A 22,302-nucleotide genomic window follows, 5' to 3' on the forward strand; every position below is an offset into this window, starting at 1 on the left:
CATGCCTTGCATCTCTATGTGATGGGAAATACTGTATGTGCTCAGCAGGTCCCTGCTGCCTGAAAGCGGGGTGGATTGTAGGACAGAACAATATCCTGTGTACAGCTGGACCAGAAGGTCAAGCATATTTCCTTGGGACGTAAATGAAATTTGAGTTCAGTATATTTTGTTCGCTAGTACTTAATGGACACTTTAATTTTACACAAGGACCCAGACCTGGAAGCTGAGCTCTGACCATATAGGCAAGTTAGGAATCAAATCACGATTTTAAAGGGAATGACTAAGTGTGGCAACAAACAGCTAAAGGAAATGTCAGGTTCTCTGTTGCTTGACCTTTTTGAGGCCATCTGGAAAGTCACACTTTTGTCCCTCCAGTGGAACACTTCTGTCTGACAGAAGTTTTAGACTTCTAGGTCCATAACATACTGGCGATTAAACTAGATAATCCAAAGGGGGTTTTTTTGGTATTAAACTTGGAGAGTCAGTAAGGGAGGAATTTTGAGGAGTTCTAAATCTGGATGGAGATTCTGGTTCAGTATATCCTCCAGTTCCACAAGTATTTGAGCACATGAAACTTGGGTGTTGACATATAAGTAGTCCAAGAAAAGGTGGCATTAGAAAAACTGCTGTGAAGTGATAAAAATGAATTTATTTCTGAGGAAGAGAAGCTAGCATATCTAGTGAAAACAGTCTCAAGAGCAAATATTTAATGAGAGGTTTTCTATTTGAAAGCTACCCTGCTCACAGCTGACTCTAGGGACTGTCAGACTGTGCAGGAGCTTGTGACATGATACGGTGACAGTAAGCCAGTGTGACACTTCTGTTCTCCCAAAGCTTTGAGAGAATGCAAGAGCAGCACTGCCTCCTCCAATGCAGAGGAAGAACCTAGAACATACTGTCTGTTTCTGACTGCTCCTTGTGAAGTTCTGGGTGTCTCTGTCGGAGATGTGACTTCCAAATCTTAATTGTTATCATTCCAGTCAGTTGCTGGTCTCCTGCTGCATTGGCTGCTGTGCTCTCGTTTTAGTAGAATAATTTGGGTGCTTGTCTTTAAAATTGAAAATGACTTTTACATTTTCAATAATTAATTGTCCAAAGGACAACACATTCCTGTTGGACTGAAAACTCATAGGTTCTATCCTGTCTGCTGTCTTTTCACGTGGTCAGTTCTTTGGATGGCAGTCATCCCCTTGCGTTGTTGTCTTGCTTCCTTTTCCCATGTACACATTTCTAATGTTAAAACAGTGAAAGGGGCTCCATATTTGCAAAACAAGACCAAAGCTGGGACCTTCTTCTTGGTTTTGTATTTGCCATTTTCAGAACGGATCAATGCATCCTGGGTCTGTAGCACTACTGCAGAACTATGCTGTAGCTACAACCCTACTAAACAAAACAGTTTTCGGTCCTGTTCTTCAGCCCTGAGGTCATCTAGTCACATCCGTACTATTAGGTACTCTTAATCTTGAAACTGGGTGGCTTCATCCAGATAGCCTGTTTGTGGTTTCTGGTCCGTACAAAATTGTGAATACTGCCTTTGAACTGGTTGAGAGTATACCCGTTATGCAGGGCTGAAACTGTGCCAAAAACTGTTAAGAGCAATCTAATGGTGAAGATGACTGTGTGTACATGACTGTTTCAGTACCTGTTCCTGGGCATTCTTTAATTTACTAATTTTGGCAAGGCTGTACCCTCTGACTTGAGGACAGACCCTATTTCCTTGCCAGTCCAGGTCTGTATCATGGGACATTACTTCCTTGAAGAGATTCCTTGCTTCACCCCCAGAACCTGCTAGCCTGGTTTACTTTATTGTGATGCACATATGTGAGAAGAGATGAAACAGAGCAATTATCATGGCTCCTATCTGGGACTTCCTCTCTGCTAGTGCAGAAGTGGAAATGAGTAATGATCCTTGGAGTTTATGAAGAGAAACAGGCAGCCTGGTTCCTAGAAGCGTTGGTATATTTGTGAAAGCCATCATTCCCTATTTGGTTTTAATGGGGTCCTTGGCATTCTTGCTTGACTTTCAGAAGACTGCTCTTTGTCTGCTTTGACCTGTAGAGGTTGTACAGTAGCTCTGTCATGTCTCCTGGAGTTTGACTGATCTCTTCTCCCTGCTCTCCTGCAGGAATTGTAATAAGCCCTTGACTCGTAAGAAGATTCACAAGAAAGATGGAAAATGCCATGATCTCTTTGCCAAGTTCTGTCTGCCCTCCATCTGCCATCCCTTCTTCTCAAGATCTTGAGTTCTGAAGGGAGAGATCTTGTCATTTTTATGCCATTTGGATCTGTTCTGAGTAGACTTAGGAAGGAGAGGAGATTAAGGGAGCATAATGTGATTTTTGCGTTCCATTTCTGGGGTCTGCAGCAATATATAGGAGGTTCATTGTTCTGATACCTTGGGAAGTTTATGAGTTAAAAAAGCTTTTGACTAGCCACCATGGTGATTGAGTTACATGAGAAACCTGCCTTTGGAGGGGAAAAGGCTGTAGACTTATTTCTTTAAATGAAAGATCAGTAGTAATTGGATGTGCTGTGCTTTCCTTGTTAGGGCAGGCAATCTGAGACAACATTCCAGGTTCAAAAGTTACTAACTTCAGAAATCAGACTTCAGTCAAGTCAACTTTGGTCCTACAGGGCACTAGAATTTCCGCTAGGGGTGTTTTATCTTCTTTTTTCAAGGTAGCAAAAAAAAAGTTAGGGCAACTTGTACTCTTCGTACTTCAGATTCGAAAAAGCTGCAATTCATAAATCTTATATCAGAAGTTGTTAAAACTTCTGCAGAAAAGTTCTACCTCTGGCCTAGACATAACTGGCCAATTTTGGAATCTGGGATTTTTGTTTGGTGGATACCTAGGGATGAGCAAAATTTGGTCTGCTCTGAAACATAGTTGCAACGTTGATTACTGAGCAACCATTCTCTCTCTGTAACATGCGTTCAACAAAAGCACAAGGGTAGCAACTGCAGGTTCATTGTAAAAGATGGAACGAGCACTAACAGAAGAGAGAGAAGTTATTTGAAAACTTAGTTTAAAAGACAGCCCTTGTGTCAGACAGTGAGACCGGCATTAGTGGGAGGTTTTCTGCCGAGTTTGTTTGGAGGTGGACTGCTGAGCTGCCTTCTCTGTCATGTGTGACTTAGTGTTGGACCAGAATTGGTCTTCCCTGTATATAAGGTACTTTACATGTCCCAGAGAGAACTGTTGAACTGAAGCATTTGCTTTTACATTTCACCTTATTTTTAGTCTGCTGGAAACCATGTCTCACTACACAGATGAGCCAAGATTTACCATAGAGCAAATAGACCTGCTTCAGCGCCTGAGACGTACAGGAATGACCAGACATGAGATCCTCCATGCGCTGGAAACCTTGGATCGTCTTGATCAAGAGCATAGTGACAAATTTGGGAGAAGGTCTAGCTACGGAGGTGGTTCCTACAGCAACAGTACCAACAATGTCCCAGCATCTTCCTCTACAGCCACAGCTTCAACACAGACCCAGCATTCGGGGATGTCCCCATCACCTAGCAACAGTTAYGACACCTCCCCACAGCCTTGCACTACTAATCAGAATGGGAGGGAGAGTAACGAGAGGTTGTCTGCATTCAACGGGAAGATGTCTCCTACCCGTTACCCACTTGCAAACAGCTTGGCTCAAAGGTCATACAGTTTTGAAGCTTCTGAAGAGGACTTGGACATTGATGACAAAGTGGAGGAGCTGATGAGGTTAGTAGAAGTCTTTGTAAAAAGTTTGAGAAGTCAGTGTAAGAAGTCACTTGGAAATATGCATCTTGGAGGATTGCTCTAGTAGGTGCTATCAAGAAGAACTGCTTTAAACGATTATTCCTTTCTAGTTCTGCTGGTCACTATCTGAATACATCTCACCTGCCTCCTGGCCTTGTGTAGATAGTCCCTGGCCTTGTGTAGATATCCTACAGGCTGTTTTATTTTTGAAATGTTTTTTTTTCTCATGCTGTTCCAAAGATTAAATTTTAGAGCACTAAATTTCCACTCTGCTCTTATTCAGAAAACGTCTCACTGAGTCTTAATGTGCACAAATCCTACTCCACCAGTTTATACCGATTGAATTTCCTTCCATGTACAGGGGAAGTAGGAAACCTGCTTGGTTAAGACTTTCCACTGGGATCTGGAGTACATGCATCTTATTTGTTTATAGTTTGCGGAAAGGGCTGACTCTCTCTGGGATTTGTACAGTCTGCAGATTGGCAACAGGAAAATAAAAAGAGTAAGGAAGAGGTAGAAGTCTTCAATAAGGGCTAGCTAGGGTTTTTGTCCAAACTGACCTTCCTTTACTTTTAGCCATTTCTTATTCAGCAGTATGGCAAAGATTAAAGGAGGGGACTATACCACTGCAGATGAAAATCAGAATCAGCAGCCTTGATAGCAAAGTGAAATATAGGGAAAGGCCAAATGTCTCAAAATTATTTTTTTTCATAATTTTGGCCTTTTTTCTCCAAAAATGTAACATTTATGAAGTGCCTATGGGAGAACTAGAGTCCATAAGCTCTGGGATGAAGGTATGTTTGAAGTAGATTTTGGACTTAGGGTAAAAGGTGTCGCTGTTGGAGGAGAGGAATAGGTAAGAAAAGCTGATAGTAAACCATGCTGATTGGCAACAGGACAATGGGATAACGCAGGATGATGATGAATATAATGATATGCTGGAATTCCCTTTGCTGAAGTTGAACTGTTTCTTTGAGTTTTGGGTTTCTGTGCAGTAAGTCTCAGGTAGTGCTTTTGGTGCTTATTCACACTTGAAAATACTTTTATTTTCAGGCATATGGAGGATGAGTATTGGGTGCAGAAATAGAAATGAACCCCACAGCCTAGCATTTATTTTGAGCTTGCAAGCTTAAGTCTGCCTTGAATCCTGCTGGGGGAGGAGGAAAAAAAGAGAAAGGAGATTATCAAATAATAAAGCGTAATAAAGTCTGGTTTTAATTGTCTGCACCTTTCAGGGAAAGGAGGAGGAAGGGAAAAGTATGTGTTTACTGCAATTGAAATTTGCTGCATATCACGGTCCCTGTGCAACCACCAAATTATTTTCCTTTTAGCTCAGTTTTAGTCCCTTCTGAACTATCTTCGCACACCTTTTAAAAAACATAATTCCAGACAAATAAAAGCTTTAACAACTGGCACTTGTTCGTTCAGTGTAAGCCATGTAAGGAAGTTGGGATGGAGGGATAGTGGTTGCAAAATGTTTCACCTTAAGGTCTTTTTCTTGAAAGGTTGAGGAAGGTTTGTGTATGTATATTCATTTGTGTAGCTATTTGTGCAGACCTTTCTATCCTTTATTTTTTTTTTGTTTTTTGTGCCTCGTTTTTATGACTGAGGTTTTTATGCTTGTATGAGAGATTTATTCATCCCTGTGTAATGAAACTTTGTACATTCCATATGGCAGCCCCGCACCTACTATGAATTATATAGGACATGAGTCATCCATTCTCCTGCTAGGGTACTTTGATCAAACGTGACACTTGTTAAAAGAAGTGTCCACTGATGAAGTACTTTGACTATTTTAACACCTGCCTTCCCCACTGCTCCTCCCCCCTCAACCAAAGGAAATAAAACCGTTTTGCATCTTGAAAGTRCACTTTGGTCTGTCTGTCTTTTTTGTGTGTGTTCTTTGTTTTGTTTTGTTTTGGTAGGAGGGACAGCAGTGTGATAAAGGAGGAAATCAAAGCCTTTCTAGCCAATCGGAGAATTTCCCAAGCAGTCGTTGCACAGGTAACAGGTAAGAGCTCGGGGACTTCTTTCTTCCTTTTGGGAAACTGCCTGGCTGCCTCTGTGTGCCCGGTGCAGATGTTGGAATATTGCTTGGCTTTCTGCATTGCAGTGCAGATCTGTCAGCTCAGTCATGATAATGTATGCCTTTGATTTAAGACCCATTGTCCCACACATCATGGAACCTCCCCAGTGAATCACTTTTTCTTTTTTTGTGGCTTGTGCTAGCAGATTTTATTTTACAGCATTATAATAAGCCCAAAGTTCCTATCTTAAAATGAAAACAGTCATCCTTAATTCTTAAATTGTTGTGAAACGTGGCAAATAGATGCATATCTGCATCTCTGCGTATGGAGTTATATATGTATAAGATGTATTTATATTATAATATGTATATGAAAAGTCTGGAGACGCAGCTGTAACCGGCATCAGTACACCCAGCAGTCTGATTATGCTAGTTTTAAAGTTTTTCACTTGCTTTGAGTTGCAGTTAATGAAAATCAGATGCAAGGTTGAGAGGATGACCGTATTCACTCAGATTTTACCTGGAAGGAGAAGTAGTTCTCTCTTTGCCCTCTGTCCCATTCCTTATCTCTTTGGCATTCAGGACAAGTGATCAGACTGCAGTGATATCACTTATTCCTTTGGTGTATTTCCAAATCTCTATATAAACAGTAATGAGGTCTTATTGCTCCTCCATGGGGTGGAGTGCTATTACTTCTCCTTTACAGGTTCATACTGTTTGCCCAGAACAGCATGGAGATGGTAGCAAATCTAGGATGAAGACTTGATGATAAAAATAGATAGCTCAATCCCACATTRTATCTGTATCATTTATTTATTTTTAAAACCAAGCTTGAATAAAAACCTTGAAATAGATCATTTTTAAGGTTCTGTGATGACTAGGAATGCCAACCCAGCAGGAGGGAGGCTGTTCTTTTATATTTCCAGTGTTTGAAATGTCATAAGAACCCGTCTGTCTGTGCGATCTGGGTTTGCAGGTTCTGTACATACTAGCACTTCAGGTAGCTGGGCAGAAATGTGAGCTTGAGCCAGGAATTCCTTCCACGTCTCTAACTCTTCTCTGTGGCCTTGAGCAAATTGCTTGTCCTTCCCTCATTTCAATTTCATCTGTAAAGTCATGACAGTAGCATCTTGTGTAACTCAAAGAAATGTTATGAGCTTTATTGGATGTTAGGAAGAGTAAGATGCTAAGTCTAGGTGTTTGAGCTGAACCCAAGTGGTGATCTTTCGGGAGTCTGTGGGTCACTGCCCTACTTCTGTGCAGTCCTTGCCTGAATATCATCTCTGAATGACCCATCTCTGCATTAACTTCTGTACAGCTTTTTATAAGGGCAAACAAAAGGAAAACTTCTGACTTCAAGACYGATGCTGAAGGTTCTAGCACCTTTTTTGTGTACCAGAAGTTGAACTAGCTCTTTCCCTTCAACAAAGTAACGCATAGAGGAAAAAAATTCAGCAAAGCAGCCTTTCCCAAATCAGCCATTATTTTTTTTGGTCAGCTGGACTACTGTATGCAGAGTCAGTAGAGCAGAATCACCATGCTAAATCTAAGTCAGAGACTGTGTCCATAAAAGCCTTTGATCTAATTGGCCGTGCGTCTCAGTGCGCGTCTTGGCACCCCTGTAGCTGGGCCATAGCAAAGTCTTTTGCTCCTTCCTTCCCCAACCCACTGTCTTGGATTCCAGTTGTTAAAAGGTGTTAAGTTAGCRTTTAGCCTTTGGAATCTTTTGTTGTTTTTGCCAGGTTGTTCCTCCCGTAAGTAAATAGCCCCATCTATTTTATATATAGCTGCCTAGATTTCGCTTGCAATCCACTCAAGCCTTCTGTGTAACATGAAGGGAAAACCAGAATGCATGTACGTGTTGATCGGAAAAAGTATTACTAGATGTCTTTCTAGCCTGTCAGTGGGATGGAATGAAGRCTGAATTAATGGTGCTAGGATCTTGTCTTTTTTTCAGGCCAAATCATTGAGAAGCCAGATAGATTTAAAGGTTGCATAGCCGAGTCCTTTTACAACTGACCCAGTGGTGTTTCTGTGGACCTCTCAAATAAGAACACAAAGTGTTATTTTGCACGTGATGCAATTTCTCAAGCAAAGGTAGCTGCAAGGCCTGTGCATACCCTGATGCACCCATCTTTGCTTCCTCTTGTTACCCTTTCCTGTTAAATTATGTTGTCCTCCATATACCTGGTAGGAATGTCTATGGGAGCTGATTCATTTTAAATACAACACTTAGCCTTGTGAATGCAGAATATGTGATCCCAGGTGGTATCATCTCAGTATTTACAAACTGAATCTTACTGTTAAAGCTGTCTGTAATCACTCAGTAAACAAGGGAAGAATTGATGAATAAAGAGCCAGAGTGGTCAATAGCCAAAGGCCATGGGAAGGTCCRTAAGAATGGAGTGGTTGGGATCCTCTTCATTGTATTGCACATCATGGTGGAATCATGTTCTTGTCAGTGAAGGGACTGTGAAAGGGCATGAAAGGGGTCAATTCTGCAAGAGCGGATCACCAGCCCGCAGATGCTGGTGTGCTGGTGGTGGTACAGGTACATGCAGAGCATATTGCTTGCTTACTCTCCTTACCAGCACCCAGCATCCAAATCACCCTTTGTCCGAATGCAAACATAGGTAGCTGCTTCTGGAGCATCTAATTTGTTGATGTTCAGATGTGGGGCACATTTGACTTGCGTAACCCCTGACTACCACCCTCTGTCAGCTGCAAGTGGTTTGTTTAATGCTTGCAATGAATGTGGAATAACGTGTTATGAGCTTTTACCATTCCTATATTCTGCCTGGGGAAGAGAGGCAAGAAACGAATGAAATGAAGCATGTATGGTTAGCTTTTCCCAGAATGAAGGGTGTTCATCTTGGATAGCCATGCTGTGAACTTTCTCTTATCTCCTCTACTAATTGATTAGGCTTCTATAAGAATATGTGTGTGCATATGTGTAATGGAAAGGGAGAGTCAGGGAAAGGAGTAACAGTGCAGCTGTAGAGAGTACTGTTAGACCTCTGGGCAGGAACCTAAACCTCCTCTTCCCTTTCTTAAGATTGTGCTTGAAGCTGGCCAAATTGGATGTATATGTGACAAACTTAAGCTAAAATGATATATTTACATGTCTTCAAATTGCAGATCTTGGATTAATTGATCACAGAGTGTAAACTCCATTCTCCTAGACGAGGGTCCAGCTCTTTATTTCCCTTCTACTTATCAGCATACTGGTGCCCATCCTGTATCCTGTAATCTTTCCGTCCTTGGTGCAGGACTCTCCACTGCAACTTCTGCCATTTGGAGCTTCCATTTTACATCATTTCACCGGTTCTTCAACCTGCTTTGGATTTCACCCCCCTAAAAAAGACTTCTTTTTCTCATCTCTGCAACAGTAAAATACTTTTCCTCTTATTTTTTCCTGTGCTGCAAGGAAAGGGGATGGGAAATGTTGGAGAGGGAGGATATATGAGAGAGACAGACATAGACCTGAAGGTTAAAGTCAACTGTTGCAGTAGAACAAATTTAAAGCTCTTTTAGTGTTTTTAAAGTTACCAGAAACTTTTGAAGTTACGTAGATAATGAATCTGACATGTAGAATTAAACCTGGAGGATGTTCTACAGGGCTGCCTTGTGTAGTGAGAGGAGAGAGCAGCCTGGAAAAGAGTAACTGGGAGTAATAAATGGTGACTTGAAAATAAAGAAATTATTGATAAGAAGCAAAAACCTGGCATAACACTTATTAATGCTGGTCCTAAATACAGGAGCTGCTTAATATAGAAGCTTTTTTAATGGTGTCTGTAATAAGATAAACAAGAAGCACTTGGGTTGGGCTCTGTATAAATAATCTCCTACTGATAAGAAAAATGACAGTATAAACAGGAGCTAATAATAGTTCCTGCTGAATTTCCTATCCTGTTGTTTGAAGCTCCTTTTAACGTAGCTGCAGTTTACTTGAGGGTAGGTGTATAGACCTAGGTGTGGCAGGTGAGATGCCAAATTTATATTAACATTAATTTGAAGTTGCACACTGTAATTTGCTTTAATCATCACCAGAATTGTATCTGGCCACTAAGTAGGCTTTGGGCAGAGGGTGAAGGATAAAGAGGTAGAGGTAGACTTAGTAAAAGATGCTGTGTCTTAATTTAAGCATTTGAGGTTAGATACTGGGGTGGATAAGTAGATGAGCTATTTGCAGTTCAGCTAAATGTTTTCATGGATGATGCCTCTGCAAGGTTTGCAAATATTACCTTTTCCATTTTTTATACGTAGGTAGCAAAAGAAAAAAAAGACATACTTCCCTGAGGTCACCGTGGAAGAAGTCTATGGCAGAGCAGGACTTTTAATTAAGATTTCTTAATTCTTAGGTTAGTACCATAAACACTAACCCAACATTAAAAAAAAATAATAATAAAAAGGAGCAACCCACGGCCAGTAAAACTTAGAGGTATTTCATTGCAAAAGTACACAACAGATAGAGCTTTTCCAGTGTGCAGTGTTGCTAACCTTCTCGTTTAGTCTTCACATGCAGTTCAGCCCTGCCCTACTCTCTCCGTCTTAACTGATCTGAAGTCTTTAAGACTTAGCTTTGTATTATACTAAACACATGCAGCATCCAGTGGGATGGAAGGCAGCCTCAAAGCACTGCTGTAACATAAATAAAATCTGTTAAGTGCTGGAACCTGTATAATGAGATGCTGAGCAAATCCAAACCAAGTGAAACTGAACTAGCTCCATTGCGAAGAGAATCTGGAAAATTACTGATGAGCTGAAACGGTGAGAAGCTGGATTTTAAAAACACTTTGCTTTGTTTTTTGTTTTTTTTTTTTTAATACTCATGACAACACAGGGAAAGATTTGTTTTTATATGATTTTAATCTTTGCAGGTTTTCTGTTAACAAGCTTTGCTAATCTCTTAAATTGATAGATGTCCTTTGCAAGCACATATTATATGTATCTAGGACTTTGCTTACAAACTGAAGAATTTAGATACAGTCAGTTACTTTCTTCTCCAAATCTGACATATTCCAGGTGCTTCTAAAAATCCCTCTTGAAAGAAACATTAAAGAAATGCAAAGTAGAGGCAGAGAACAAATCAATGTGAAGGTGAAAACTAGTTACCAGAGATTTGCAGAATAGCAGTTCTGAGGGTTATGAGCAGGTTTGCACTGTAGATACCAGTTGCCTTCTGTTTATGATGAATTTTGCTGTTTCTTTCATGTATTTGGAAGGGAAGTTTTCCCAAAATAGTTTCTTTGGGAGAGAGTGGGACTGGCCAGAGGAGCATACATGTGCTGGCATCTCCATTTCTTTTCTCTTTCTCTCTCTCTCTCTCTCTCTCTCTTTTTTTTTTAATGATTATGGATTGTAACCTGCTAGGGGAAGGAGTGATGGGTGAGACAAGAAGTCAGCATTTGATTTACCATAATCCTTTGTCATTACCGCTTCTTTCTCCAGTATTTTCTGTGAGGGAGCTAGTAGCACTCATTACAGCATGTTCCTGTCCCTGCAGAGGCAGAGCCCAGAGGATGTTGGTTTGCCTTGAAGTCYGTGATTCGGCTTGAGAATGAATTTCCACAAGACAGTTGGATTTTCAGTACTCCAGAAAGCTTACTTCATTCATCTGCTTCTGGCAGAGRGATGATTTATTTTTGACTGCCAGTGCAATTTCCTAAAGTAGCATGATTGCAGACTGTGTGGCTGGATGGTACTGATGGTAGTACTAGTCATCGTCCCTATGAGTCAACTGTATAAAATCAACTTAAGATGCTAGGAACTGCGGAATGACAGTTTGGGTGGTGGATGTTAATGAACAGAGAGGATAGGTTTGTGATTAAGACGCTGTGCTCTGRGTCAGTAGTTCTGCTTCTGACTTTGCATGTGACCTTGAGTCAGACTRTTGGAATATGTAGTTTTAGGGTCTGTAAGTTGAGCTGAAATACAGGGAAAAAAGATTGTTCTGTGTCTTAAAAACGAGAAGAGCAGCAGTGGTAGAGGAAACCATTAAAAAGCTCAGCTCTCACATCAGTCTCTGAAACAAGAAAGCAGAATAGTAAAAAGTAGAAAAAATGATGGAACATGGCACTTCAGGGGACCTCTAGAAGTCATCTACTCCATGCTTGTAACCAAAAGCAAGATCAGCTACCTAAGCTATACCTGAAAGATACTATCTGAGTTTGCAGAATTGCTGCAGAAGTCGGCTAGCCAGAAASAAAAATGGGCTGTGGGCTGTTGGCTAATGCAAAAGGTGTTATGGACTGCACTTGTGAGATACTGCAGTCAAATAATAACGCAAAAATCAATCAAACCAAAAAGCAGTCAAAAATAATTTAATAACTTTAATTCTATAATTTGCATCAAAAATAATTTATAGTGCTGTCTTTGAATCTGTACATCTCACAGTCCTTTGCAAAGCTCCATTTTGCAGAAGTGACTTTATAGCCTGCTGGGAGCCTCAGTGAGTCAAATGTGGACATGGCAATATACAGCCTGAATCTTTTGGCTCCTGCTCCTTTGCTCTGTCTCCAGCACGTTGTCTGAAGTGGCTAACATCTGTACCACTTTATGACAGTATCAGACAGCCTCTTGGGCAGAATTTGGATTTTCCACTATGTGACTCTTGTTGAAGATACTTAATCTCTATTTATAATTTTTATCAAATAATGTTTTGCATTTGTATCTTATGTTGTTATCCAGACACTGAATAAACACTAATTCAGTGCAATAAGCCTAAGTGGACTGTAGTAAACAAGTAAATTATTGCGGCTGTTACCCACTGATTAATAGGAGCCATGCAGCCAAAAGCAGCAAGACACAAACATTTGTGTCCCACAGCACTGTGTTAAAGAAATGGCTTTTATAAATCATAATAGTGGATGGGAAGTTGCAAGTTTTCAAAACTTGGCCCTTTCACCAACAGTCAGGCATCTAGATTGCCTGATTTCAACCAGACTCAGGCCTCATTTTGGGCTGGAGAGTTTTGTCTGCTTACATTGATTTCTGTTTTTATTATCTTGCATGCTTCCGTACAGATATTTGAAATAAACTGACAGATTCCAAGGCTTGTGTTTGGTTGAATAATTCCACTTTCCTAGTAGTATAAACCCAATAATATGTCCCRGTATGGGCCCTGAGGACAATCAACTCTGCTCCAGCTGTTTCTGAACTTCTTCTGCAAAGGCAACCTCTGGAAACAGGTGTTAAAATGACCAATAAATGCACAGGATAAAAGAAAAAAATAAAAAACAAGACAGGATATGTTTTGTGGGCAGAACTCTGTTGAATGCCAGTGAGGTTCGGTGCTTGAAACCTATCCCTTTTCTGCAAGATGGTTAAACTTCAGAGCCTCTAGAATTTTCTGTAATGAGGAACAGTTAAGAGCATAAACCCTATGATTTTGAAAATCTGGCTGGAGTAAACTCAGCTAAATATGACACCTGAGATTTGAGTTAAATCGTTCTGAAGTTAGCTGTAGATCTCGGTGGTCGCCAAAAAAAAAAAAAAAAAAAAAAAAAAGCATAGTAAAAATCCCTTATTAGAAGCGCTAAAACTACAGGGGGTTGTTTTTTTGAGAGTTAAATATGATTATGATATCTTATAAAATCTTCACGCATCTCAAGAGGCGAGAGGTAGTTTGATTTCTATGTAGAAACCAGCCTTCTTCTTGCTTTTGTATTACCACCAAGCAGGTGGTGGCACAGGTGGTGTTCAGCAGTATATTGTTACTTTGAGCACCTCCTAAAACTTTAATTCTCAGCAGAGTTCATGTGTTGTTAACCCTTTCTGATAGCTGAAGAGCCTTCTTGAGGCCACAGGGAATTCTCCTACTTGCTATATGGCTTTAGCTATTCAGCATACTGTATCTATTTTGGAGTACCTTTTGATATTTTCGGATGAATTTGCAGTTTCCCTACTTCTAGTGCATTTTGAAACCTCTTTCTTTGGTTCTTCTCCCTCTAAGCACCATTTTTCCTCTTTCTGTGTTGATCCTGCATTCTGTGTCATGCTTTGGATATAACTCTATTGTCTTCTAGGTATTTTTTCCTTTTTACTGTTTCCTTACAAATCTTATTTTAAACCTGAACTAGGTTCAGAGCTGGGGAAGCTATGGTTTAGATATGGACAGCACAAGTCAGTGGTAGATTTGGCTTCCCAATTTGTSTTCTTGTTGCTTGTAGATTGATTGTGCTGCTTCCAGAATTTATCTTGAGTAAGACTGAAATAACAACAAAAAATTAAAGTATTTAGAGACAGGATGGGAGAAGCTTGAAGCCTGTATCTTTTCTCTGGTTGAAGCATTAGCTTTGGGTTCCTGGGCTTCTTAAGACAACACCTTTTATCCATATATAAATCACTTTGAAATGTTTTTAAAAGAACAAGTTTTCTCTTCCTTTTTCTCTCTTTTTTTTTTATTTTGTTTTCTACAGGTATCAGTCAGAGCCGGATCTCCCATTGGCTGTTGCAGCAGGGGTCGGACCTGAGTGAGCAAAAGAAAAGGGCATTTTACAGATGGTACCAGCTTGAGAAGACAAATCCTGGTAAACAAACATAGGCTAAACAGCTCCTGCTGTTTTATTTATGAAAAAAAAAAGTCTTTTGTCACTCATTTTGATTATCACAGATCATTCACTGCTTGGCGGTGTACTGTATTCCCTCTGACCAGCTTACTTTTTAGGGAAACTCTGTTTCACGTGCAGCAAATGATCCAGAGCTGGCTCATCCGTAGGTATCTGCCCAGGTCTTTAGTCAGGGAGACTTGGCCTGTCCTCTCACAGCTGGCTAAATCTGGGAATCAGAAGCTATCAAAGAAGGTGCAGTCAGCTGACTTGAAATATATGCCAAGACTCTTTAAGAGTGAACAAAGAGAAAACATTAATAATGTCCATATAATACAAAATTACTGCTAAAAAAAGCATTTAAGCTGAGAGGAACTTTGAGAGAACTTCAGGGAGAGTTTTGAGTTGGACCTCAGATTCACATATGGGATGTTGATAGTCRTAGAGATGTTAGAGATGTGTATCTCAAATCCCATCTGCTCCTCCTCCAAATATAGAAATAAAGTTCCTCATTGTCTTTACCTGACCGACAGTGTGCAAAGTCACAAACAGGTGTATTAATTTCTTCATGCTGTTCTTCCCCATAGTTTTTGTTTGACCACAGTTCTTGTCTTTCCCTTGAACATTTCCATTGTAAAGATCACAATATTTACCCTTAATTTCCTTTAAGCAATGACAGAGTTAAATTAACCATGTAATTGATTTAAAAAATTTAAGACTGAGACTCTGTAATGTAAACTTGGCTTCAATGTCCAGAATTCTATTAAGAAAAATTCCGATGAAAACAGATCCTCAAAACATCCACTTTATCCAGGGCCTATCAGTTGGCCTGAGAATGCCTTGGCTTAAGGTTGGATGCGTTCAAAGCCGGAGTTGAGCTTGTCCTTTCTGTTGAGCATCTAGAAAACAGCTTAAAGAATGAAAATGTCAAAGGGTGTGAGGTGCTGACAAGCTGCTGTGATTACCGAGGAGCCTTGATTTTCGCATTGATTTTTCAGAGGTGTAACAGTAAAGGTCAGCAAAGTTACTGGATACAGGTTTCAGTAGCAGCTGCTCCGAAAGCCTGTGGAGCAAGTCACCACCGTTTCCCTTTGATAGAAGGTATTGCCTCCAAAACAGTGGAGAGAACTAGAGCTGGTGGAAAGCGTGTTTTAGAAAAATCCAAGAAGTCCTCACCTGAAGATGAAACCTGTCATGTAGATATTCCCTGTAGTCACGTGAATCTTTTCTCTCCAGTATTGCCTGGAAGTTTTTAGGAAATAGTATTCCATGCTAGGATAAGAGAAGCCTTTTCAAAGTGAGTGCTAAAATCTTTTCTTCTGCCTCTAAACCTTCTTTCTCTCCCTGTATCCAAAAGCTCACAGCTTCTTGTTTGCCCTTTTGTTCTTGAAAAGTGTCTATGGAAGGAAGACTAGCAATATTGATGGTTACAGCTTAAATTGAAATGAGTTGACATTAACCTCTACTTCTCTAATGCGTTGTCTTGCTGAGGGCTTGTTCAGTTTTCTTTTTATTCACATGGGGAAATTTCTTGAAGAGGGATTGTTTGAGTTTAACCTTTTCTGAAATAAGAGATCTTAAGAGATTTTCAAGCAGTGTAGAAGGTGAAAAGGCTCCTTTGCCAATGCCAAGAGACTATTTAGATATATTTAAATTCTTATTAGAGCCAAATAAAATGCAGCTTTTTTTTGAGAGACTGGGGTAAAGGAGGAGGCCTCTCAGTTTTCTCATAGCTATTGGAGAAGTCTACCTGAAGAAAATGTGATTGTATTTACTTATTCATTTTAGGATGTTCCAATGTTTTGAATTTTTGCCATCTAACATGTTGCAGGTCAGACTGACCAGCCAAGAGATAATTAACATGCATTTGTGCTGACAGCAGGTACTGTATCTTAACGAAGATACCAACTTTGTGCAAAGAATCCTATATTTAAATTACTCTTATAGAACAGTTCGGAGCCTAAATTTTGGATACTATTTACAGTATCTTGTGATTAGTTTGATAGGCCTGACTAGACTTTCTGCTGCCTTCTTTAGAGACAGAAAATGAGAACATCATTAGAGCCTCCTGCCATACCACAATGGAGCAGTGCAGTCGCCGCAGTCCTAGTTGCTCTCTATGGGTATCCAGTAAAAGACTAACCTCCTCTGAAAAAGCTTAAGCAATTAAATGAGTGGCGTGTGTTTTTTCTAAACAAAGTTACTAGAGAGTAACATTTGGCTTTCTGTTCTCATATATCCCATCTTTTCCAATTTCAGCTGCTGGGAGCAATATTTGAATCTTCTTCCTTTGAGAGATGCATTCTTGTCCATCCAGGCAGGAGCACATTTGCTTTTGAGTTGCCAGTGGGCAGAGTGAGGTCTTTGGGGTGAGGTCTTTGGGAACATTTAGCTCCCCTCCTTTTTTTTTTTTTTTTTTTTTTTTTTAAATCCTTGTGTTTGAAAATCGATCTTCAGACGAGGTCCATTTTCTGCCTGAATTCATTCATGTAGTAACAAAAAGAGAACTTTCTCTTAAAACAGAAACAGGTTTGAAGGGCTAAGAAACCCAGTGCAATCAGTTTGTGAACTGGAAAGGAAGAATAGTTGTTTCATGAGGAAAGGACTGGAGACCGCCTGGTTGACCTGGACCTCTTCTCTTGGCTCTGTCACTTTTCCTGTATGACTTATAGCAAATCATTTCAACTTGGCACCTCGCTTTCCCGTCTACCAGATAAAGACGAGACACTTTCCTCTGTGTAACTTGTCTGCCTTGCCTGTAACGTCCTCACAGCTGGGGCCGTCTTTACCGTGCTTACATAGTGCACCCAGCCAGGAATTTCCACAACAGTATGAGGGACAAAAGAAGACCTGTAAATACATCAAAAGAGATACTTTCTTTTTCTTCTTTCAAATATATAGTGGTGCTATATAATGCTTTAAGTCATCCACAAACAGTCCTGCATCTGATAACCTAAGAACTTATTTTGTGGAGCCTTAGGACAAATGTTTTAGAGACGTTGCTGCTATTAAGAATACAGAAGGGACTCGACAGTTCTGTAGCTTTCATTATTTACCAGCTTTCTTTGGCCTTCGGAATATGCTCTTTGTTGTTTGCGTGCTTTTGATTGCTTGTTTGCATGGATGTTTTCTATATTCCTCGTATCTTTGGTGGTGGTTGTTCCGAGAACTTCAAACAGCAGTTTGGAACGTTACAAAGGAGACCTGAGCCTCATGGATCAGAAAACAGCCTGTTTTCTTACTGAATGCAATACTCTTGCTTAAAAACATCCTGATCTCTGTTTTTCTAGTAGAGTTAATGGCAATGCTGTGAATTCTGATGTTCAAGTGCTTGTAAATTTTTCCAGAAACACTTRCCAATTAGGGTGAAAGGCAGATTTTTGTTGAGGGGAAGAAGTCAACACTCAGTGTTAGTGTTTGAAGGCTCTCTAATCCAATTAATAGGGATGCTTTTCATTTAGATTGGGCATTTTTTGGACAGGAGCTATACCTCTTGTGTTTTGTAGAGGGCTGAGAACATTTGGGCAGTAGATAAGTAGTATAGGTTTCAGAAGCCAGTATGTGAGTGCATACAATCCTACAGTGTTGTGATTAATTTTTCAGAATCCCGTGGCTTTTAAATAAATAAATAAATGTACATCGATAGTTAGCCTGATTAGTTTAGCTGGCACTGGGTCTTGGGCAATGCGGGAAGCTTGTTATGAAGTAACTTTAGCATTTATTTTGCCTCTGTGTCCTGCTAATTGAACCTGGCATCTACAAATGTTGTGTTGATGTTACAGATGGAGGCAGGCTGCCTCCATTTACACTGGATGTTCTGTCTCTACCAGTCTCGTAACAAGAAGGCAGCTGTGGTCACCTTGGAGAAAACCATGTGTTCTTTCCCCTTGAACAAAAGGGAAAAAGAAAGGTAGTTATTATCAAGATGTAGCATCTCTTGTGTTATTCCCATAGCAGCTCTTGTTTAGCTCTAAAAGAAAAGCTTACAAAAAAAAATTGGGCTGGATATCCTGGGAGATTTGCACAGGGAATGTATTGTTGGTAATTTGCTATTTTACAGAGCTTCACCGAAAATTGTTCCTTTTCTGATCCTTTCCATCTAAGCAATGAGCTCTATAGGGAACCTTCTGCTGTGTAGGCTACTGATTCAAATCGAGCCTGGCTCAGTAGTAACTGAAGGCTGTTTATCATGTGATGTCAGGTCAGTTTGGCCAAACTAAAGTGTGATATCTGTTCTTATCAGCATAATACATGACAGGTATGTGCTGCAAAGGCTTGCTACTGAACAGACTCTTCGAGCTGGGAGATGGCCTGGAGCTTGCTGCCACCATCCYGCACATCACCTGTGTATTCCAGTGCTTCTGGAAGCTGTGTGATGTGAACCAGCAATTGCATGTGACACTTCTAAGAGCAACACCACTTTTTCTTTYGGATAAGTGTCTGGGATGTGCTGCGAGGAGGAAGCCTTTGCCTTGAGGAATTTTCAGTTCAGTGATGGACTGCGTTCCAGTCACAGGCACCACTGCTCTCCTCTTCCTGAAACCCACCTGCAACTTCCTCCAAGTCACACCCCAAATTTCAGAAAATACTGGCTTGCATAAAGAAAATACTGTAGTTGCAAAATGTACTTGGTGTTGGCAGCCAGTGAGAGATGTCACTTTTTATCTGTGAAAGGAGTTCTTCTTAGACAGTTTGCCTCTACACCCCTTACAGATGTCTTATTTTTTGATGCATACTAGTGTATGAGGCAGAAATCTCATAGTGCATTTGCTCCTCTCGTTCTGCTCAAGTGGAAAGGGAGACCTTTCCCTTAAAAGCTATTTGAGGGATTTGTGAAAAGACTCTAAAACTGGCATCCACATGTAACTTATTAAGTTGTAAAGAGGTAGAATGGGGTAGAGAGAAGTTTGGAGTGATGCTTTGCAACARCAGAATAAACAAGAGCCCAAAGGACTCAGTTATTTGAGGGAGAGAAGAAAAACTCCATGGTTGCCATATCAAACGTTGTGGCAGCGGTGCAGATGTCCACCACTTCTGGCCACTCGCAGATATCTGAGAAATCCAAGCACATATTGTGCCTCAGTGTTCATTCAGCTGTTTCTGTCTTTGTATGTGCACAAAAGCAGYGGTGTGTACTTATTTATAATTCTCAGCATACTGCTCTCTTATCTGCTGCTGATTTTGCTGTTACTCTATAGAAAAGAGAAAATAGGTAAGTTGATCTAGTGAGGCTACTAAAGCAAAAAGAAAAAGTAACTTCTATTCAGTGTGTGAATGTATAAGAAGCAGGAACAAAWTGGTGCTTTAAAAACAGATTTTTTTTTTCAATATTTGTCTGCAAAAATCTCAAGCAAATTTAATGTGGTTGCTCTGCATCTCTTACCCTGATGTTAGGCATCACTAATATTCACATATTCCCCCTTTTCCTTAGAATTTGAAAACCTTCCTTATGAACAGGCAGAGATAACACCTGCCCTTCAGAGTCTCAATTGGGGASGATATTTTGCTAAGAGAATGCAGGAAAAGCTAATCCTCCCCACACGTGATTTCTTTTTCCTTCCAATTTTTGAAGTGTACCTACAGTCTCTAACCCAGCCCCCCAAACCATGCTGATACTGGACAGAGTAGATAAGAAACTTTCCTTGAAATGGGCTCCCAATAAATTAGCAATATAGAAAATATTTTGGGYGGTGGTAAAACTGTTTGTGGAGGAAGCTGAGAGTTAAAACTAACTGCTGGCAGTGAAGCTCTGGGACGTAACCTGTGCGGGCTCCGTAGCGGGGAGGTGGGAAGAGTCGCCATCCGTTGTGCGTGCAAGGTAAAGGTTGTGGGCGTCGCTTCCCGTAGACTTCTCCGGGGGACGGTTTGTAAGTGTTTCGGGGTGCTGCCACCTCACACCGATGCAAGCCCTCGCAGTAAGGAAAATATTTGCTGTGCATTTGTGGAAAAGAGCATAGCGAAATGCGTRAAGAGCTACGTTCTCACCTTTTCGCTGCAGGAATTTGTTGATAGGTTAAAATCGAAGATCCCTTAACTCCGTTTGCTCTGTTACAAATGAAAGGAGCCGAAATCAAATGAGCAGAGTTGTTTCACTGGCATAATGTATTTTTATACCTAAATCCTAAGCGTTCTGAGCGAGTCTGCGTACTCAGAGGGCTTTGCTGCCTCAGCCCTGCTTTTAAGCRTGCGTGATCCCACATTCCTCCTGTGAGCTGGCAGTGCCACCTGCTTYTCCTGAAATAACTATCTACCCAGGCTAGTTCAGTACACGAATTCCAGTAGTGCTCAGTATGCATATAGGATTTATGATTTACCTTTTTAATAAAACCTTTTCTCTTGGATGCAAGAACAGCTATTTCTCTCTTCTCTCCAAGGGAAGTCACTGAGCACAAAACTGTCCTTCAGAACATACCCTCTCTTACCTACTAATGCCCCATACCAGGTTACCRTCCTCACCAATAGATACATGAAAGATCAGCCTCCCGGTCTGTCTTGATATATTAGGTGAGAGACCGTGGTGGAAAGAACGAGGGGTAAGTTTCAAAKGGCCTTTCCTGAAGGCGCTGTGCCAAGTCTCCTCTCTTGCTTGATGCTTTCCAGCTTCTTGATAGGAGAAATTTATCCATAGAAGGGGGACAGAAGAGGAAAGATGTGATGTTAATCTATTTTCAAAGACTTTGTCAGGCCACCTGGCACTCAGGGGCCCACATTTGCACAGGTCAGGGGGTATGTCTCTATCAGGGGAGCTATTTCGAGTATTTACTCAGCCTAAAATCAGCTTTTTGGACATGTTGAAATACCTTTGGTATAAACTTAACACTTATCTTCCTGCARCTGCTCTACAATTAAATAGAAACCTGTGATTTCCCATGTGGTGGCAGAAGAGGTAGCAACACAGCCTAAGCAAATCCCAGCTAGAGCATAGCTTGCCCCTTCAGTACGACGCTCTTCCTCCTGAGGAGGACGGGAGCACTTTTCCAAAGCGGCCATCAGCGAAGATGACGGGCTAAGTTATGCCTCCCTTAGATTTCCATGGCCACTTCATGTCTCTCTGGCTTGGAGGTTGGGGAGGGGAACTCTATCTGGCTTTATGTATCTTTAAGGTGTCTTTGTTTGATGATGCTTTGCTTTTTTAGTTTGAATGGTTTCATCATCTGTCTTGTCTTTTTTTCACGAGCAGGAGTGAGAAAATGAGCATGGCTTTTAGTCCACTAGGAAAAACAGTATTTATTATTCTTAGGGGCTACGTTAAGCATGAGACCYGCTCCTATCCCAATAGAAGAGCCAGAATGGAGACAGACGCCTCCCCCAGTCACAGCTACCTCTGGGACCTTCAGACTACGGCGAGGCAGTCGGTTCACGTGGAGAAAGGAGTGCCTGGCTGTTATGGAAAGGTACGTCACTTTGGGGTTAYGGCGATGGGCATTTTAAAGCCAGTTCAAGTATGCTTTTTTCTGCTCTGGTGAGCACCAGCTTCATTTTCATGGATGTGCTTTAGCACTGCAGAAGGCAATAATCAGTGTAACYGTGATTCTAGATGGCAGAGTAGGAGGAGATAATTCACCTGGTTTGTTGTTTAAGAAGTTATCTCTTTTTTTCTGTAGCCTTTGAGCAATCTTGTCTCTAGCTCAGTTTGAAAGTATTGGTGTTCAACTCTTCCTTTGCTTTTGCAGAAACCTTTTCATCCAGTCTTAATCCAGACTCTGCCCTGGTGGGGGTCTGCGCAGTCTTTACATGCTCCATTTCTCCTTTCCCAATTTACTGATTTCTCCTCATAATATGTCAGGTTATTTTATGTTTGATACYGGGATTTCTACAGCACTGTAATTGTTCAGGGTGCTGCATAAGGGCAGAACATTGCCTAACAAGCAAGAGATTCCTTATCCAAAAAGGCTCTTACAGTCTTTTTACATGAACTAGGAACAGCACAGAGCAAAGTGGATCTTTCAAATACATATGCAGAGTGGCAGGTGATCATTAGAGCTCC

At 40.8% G+C, this 22,302-nt stretch overlaps 1 protein-coding gene across 9 annotated transcripts in view; it reads left to right on the forward strand.

The window, feature by feature from the left end:
* The window catches only part of HMBOX1 (homeobox containing 1), a 94,987-nt gene that overhangs the window by 30,657 nt on the left and 42,028 nt on the right, over nucleotides 1-22,302 (forward strand). For all 9 annotated transcript variants that reach the window (XM_085305650.1, XM_085305654.1, XM_085305659.1 and 6 more), the window contains exons 3-6: nucleotides 3,243-3,722; nucleotides 5,666-5,751; nucleotides 14,187-14,297; nucleotides 21,556-21,709. In XM_085305650.1, coding sequence (XP_085161776.1) covers nucleotides 3,243-3,722; nucleotides 5,666-5,751; nucleotides 14,187-14,297; nucleotides 21,556-21,709 — 831 coding nt within the window. The remainder of the gene's footprint in view (nucleotides 1-3,242; nucleotides 3,723-5,665; nucleotides 5,752-14,186; nucleotides 14,298-21,555; nucleotides 21,710-22,302) is intronic.

This window comes from Rhea americana, unplaced genomic scaffold, assembly GCF_003343005.1.
Source record: "Rhea americana isolate MKP2758 unplaced genomic scaffold, rheAme1 scaffold_225, whole genome shotgun sequence".
Taxonomy (NCBI): domain Eukaryota; kingdom Metazoa; phylum Chordata; class Aves; order Rheiformes; family Rheidae; genus Rhea; species Rhea americana.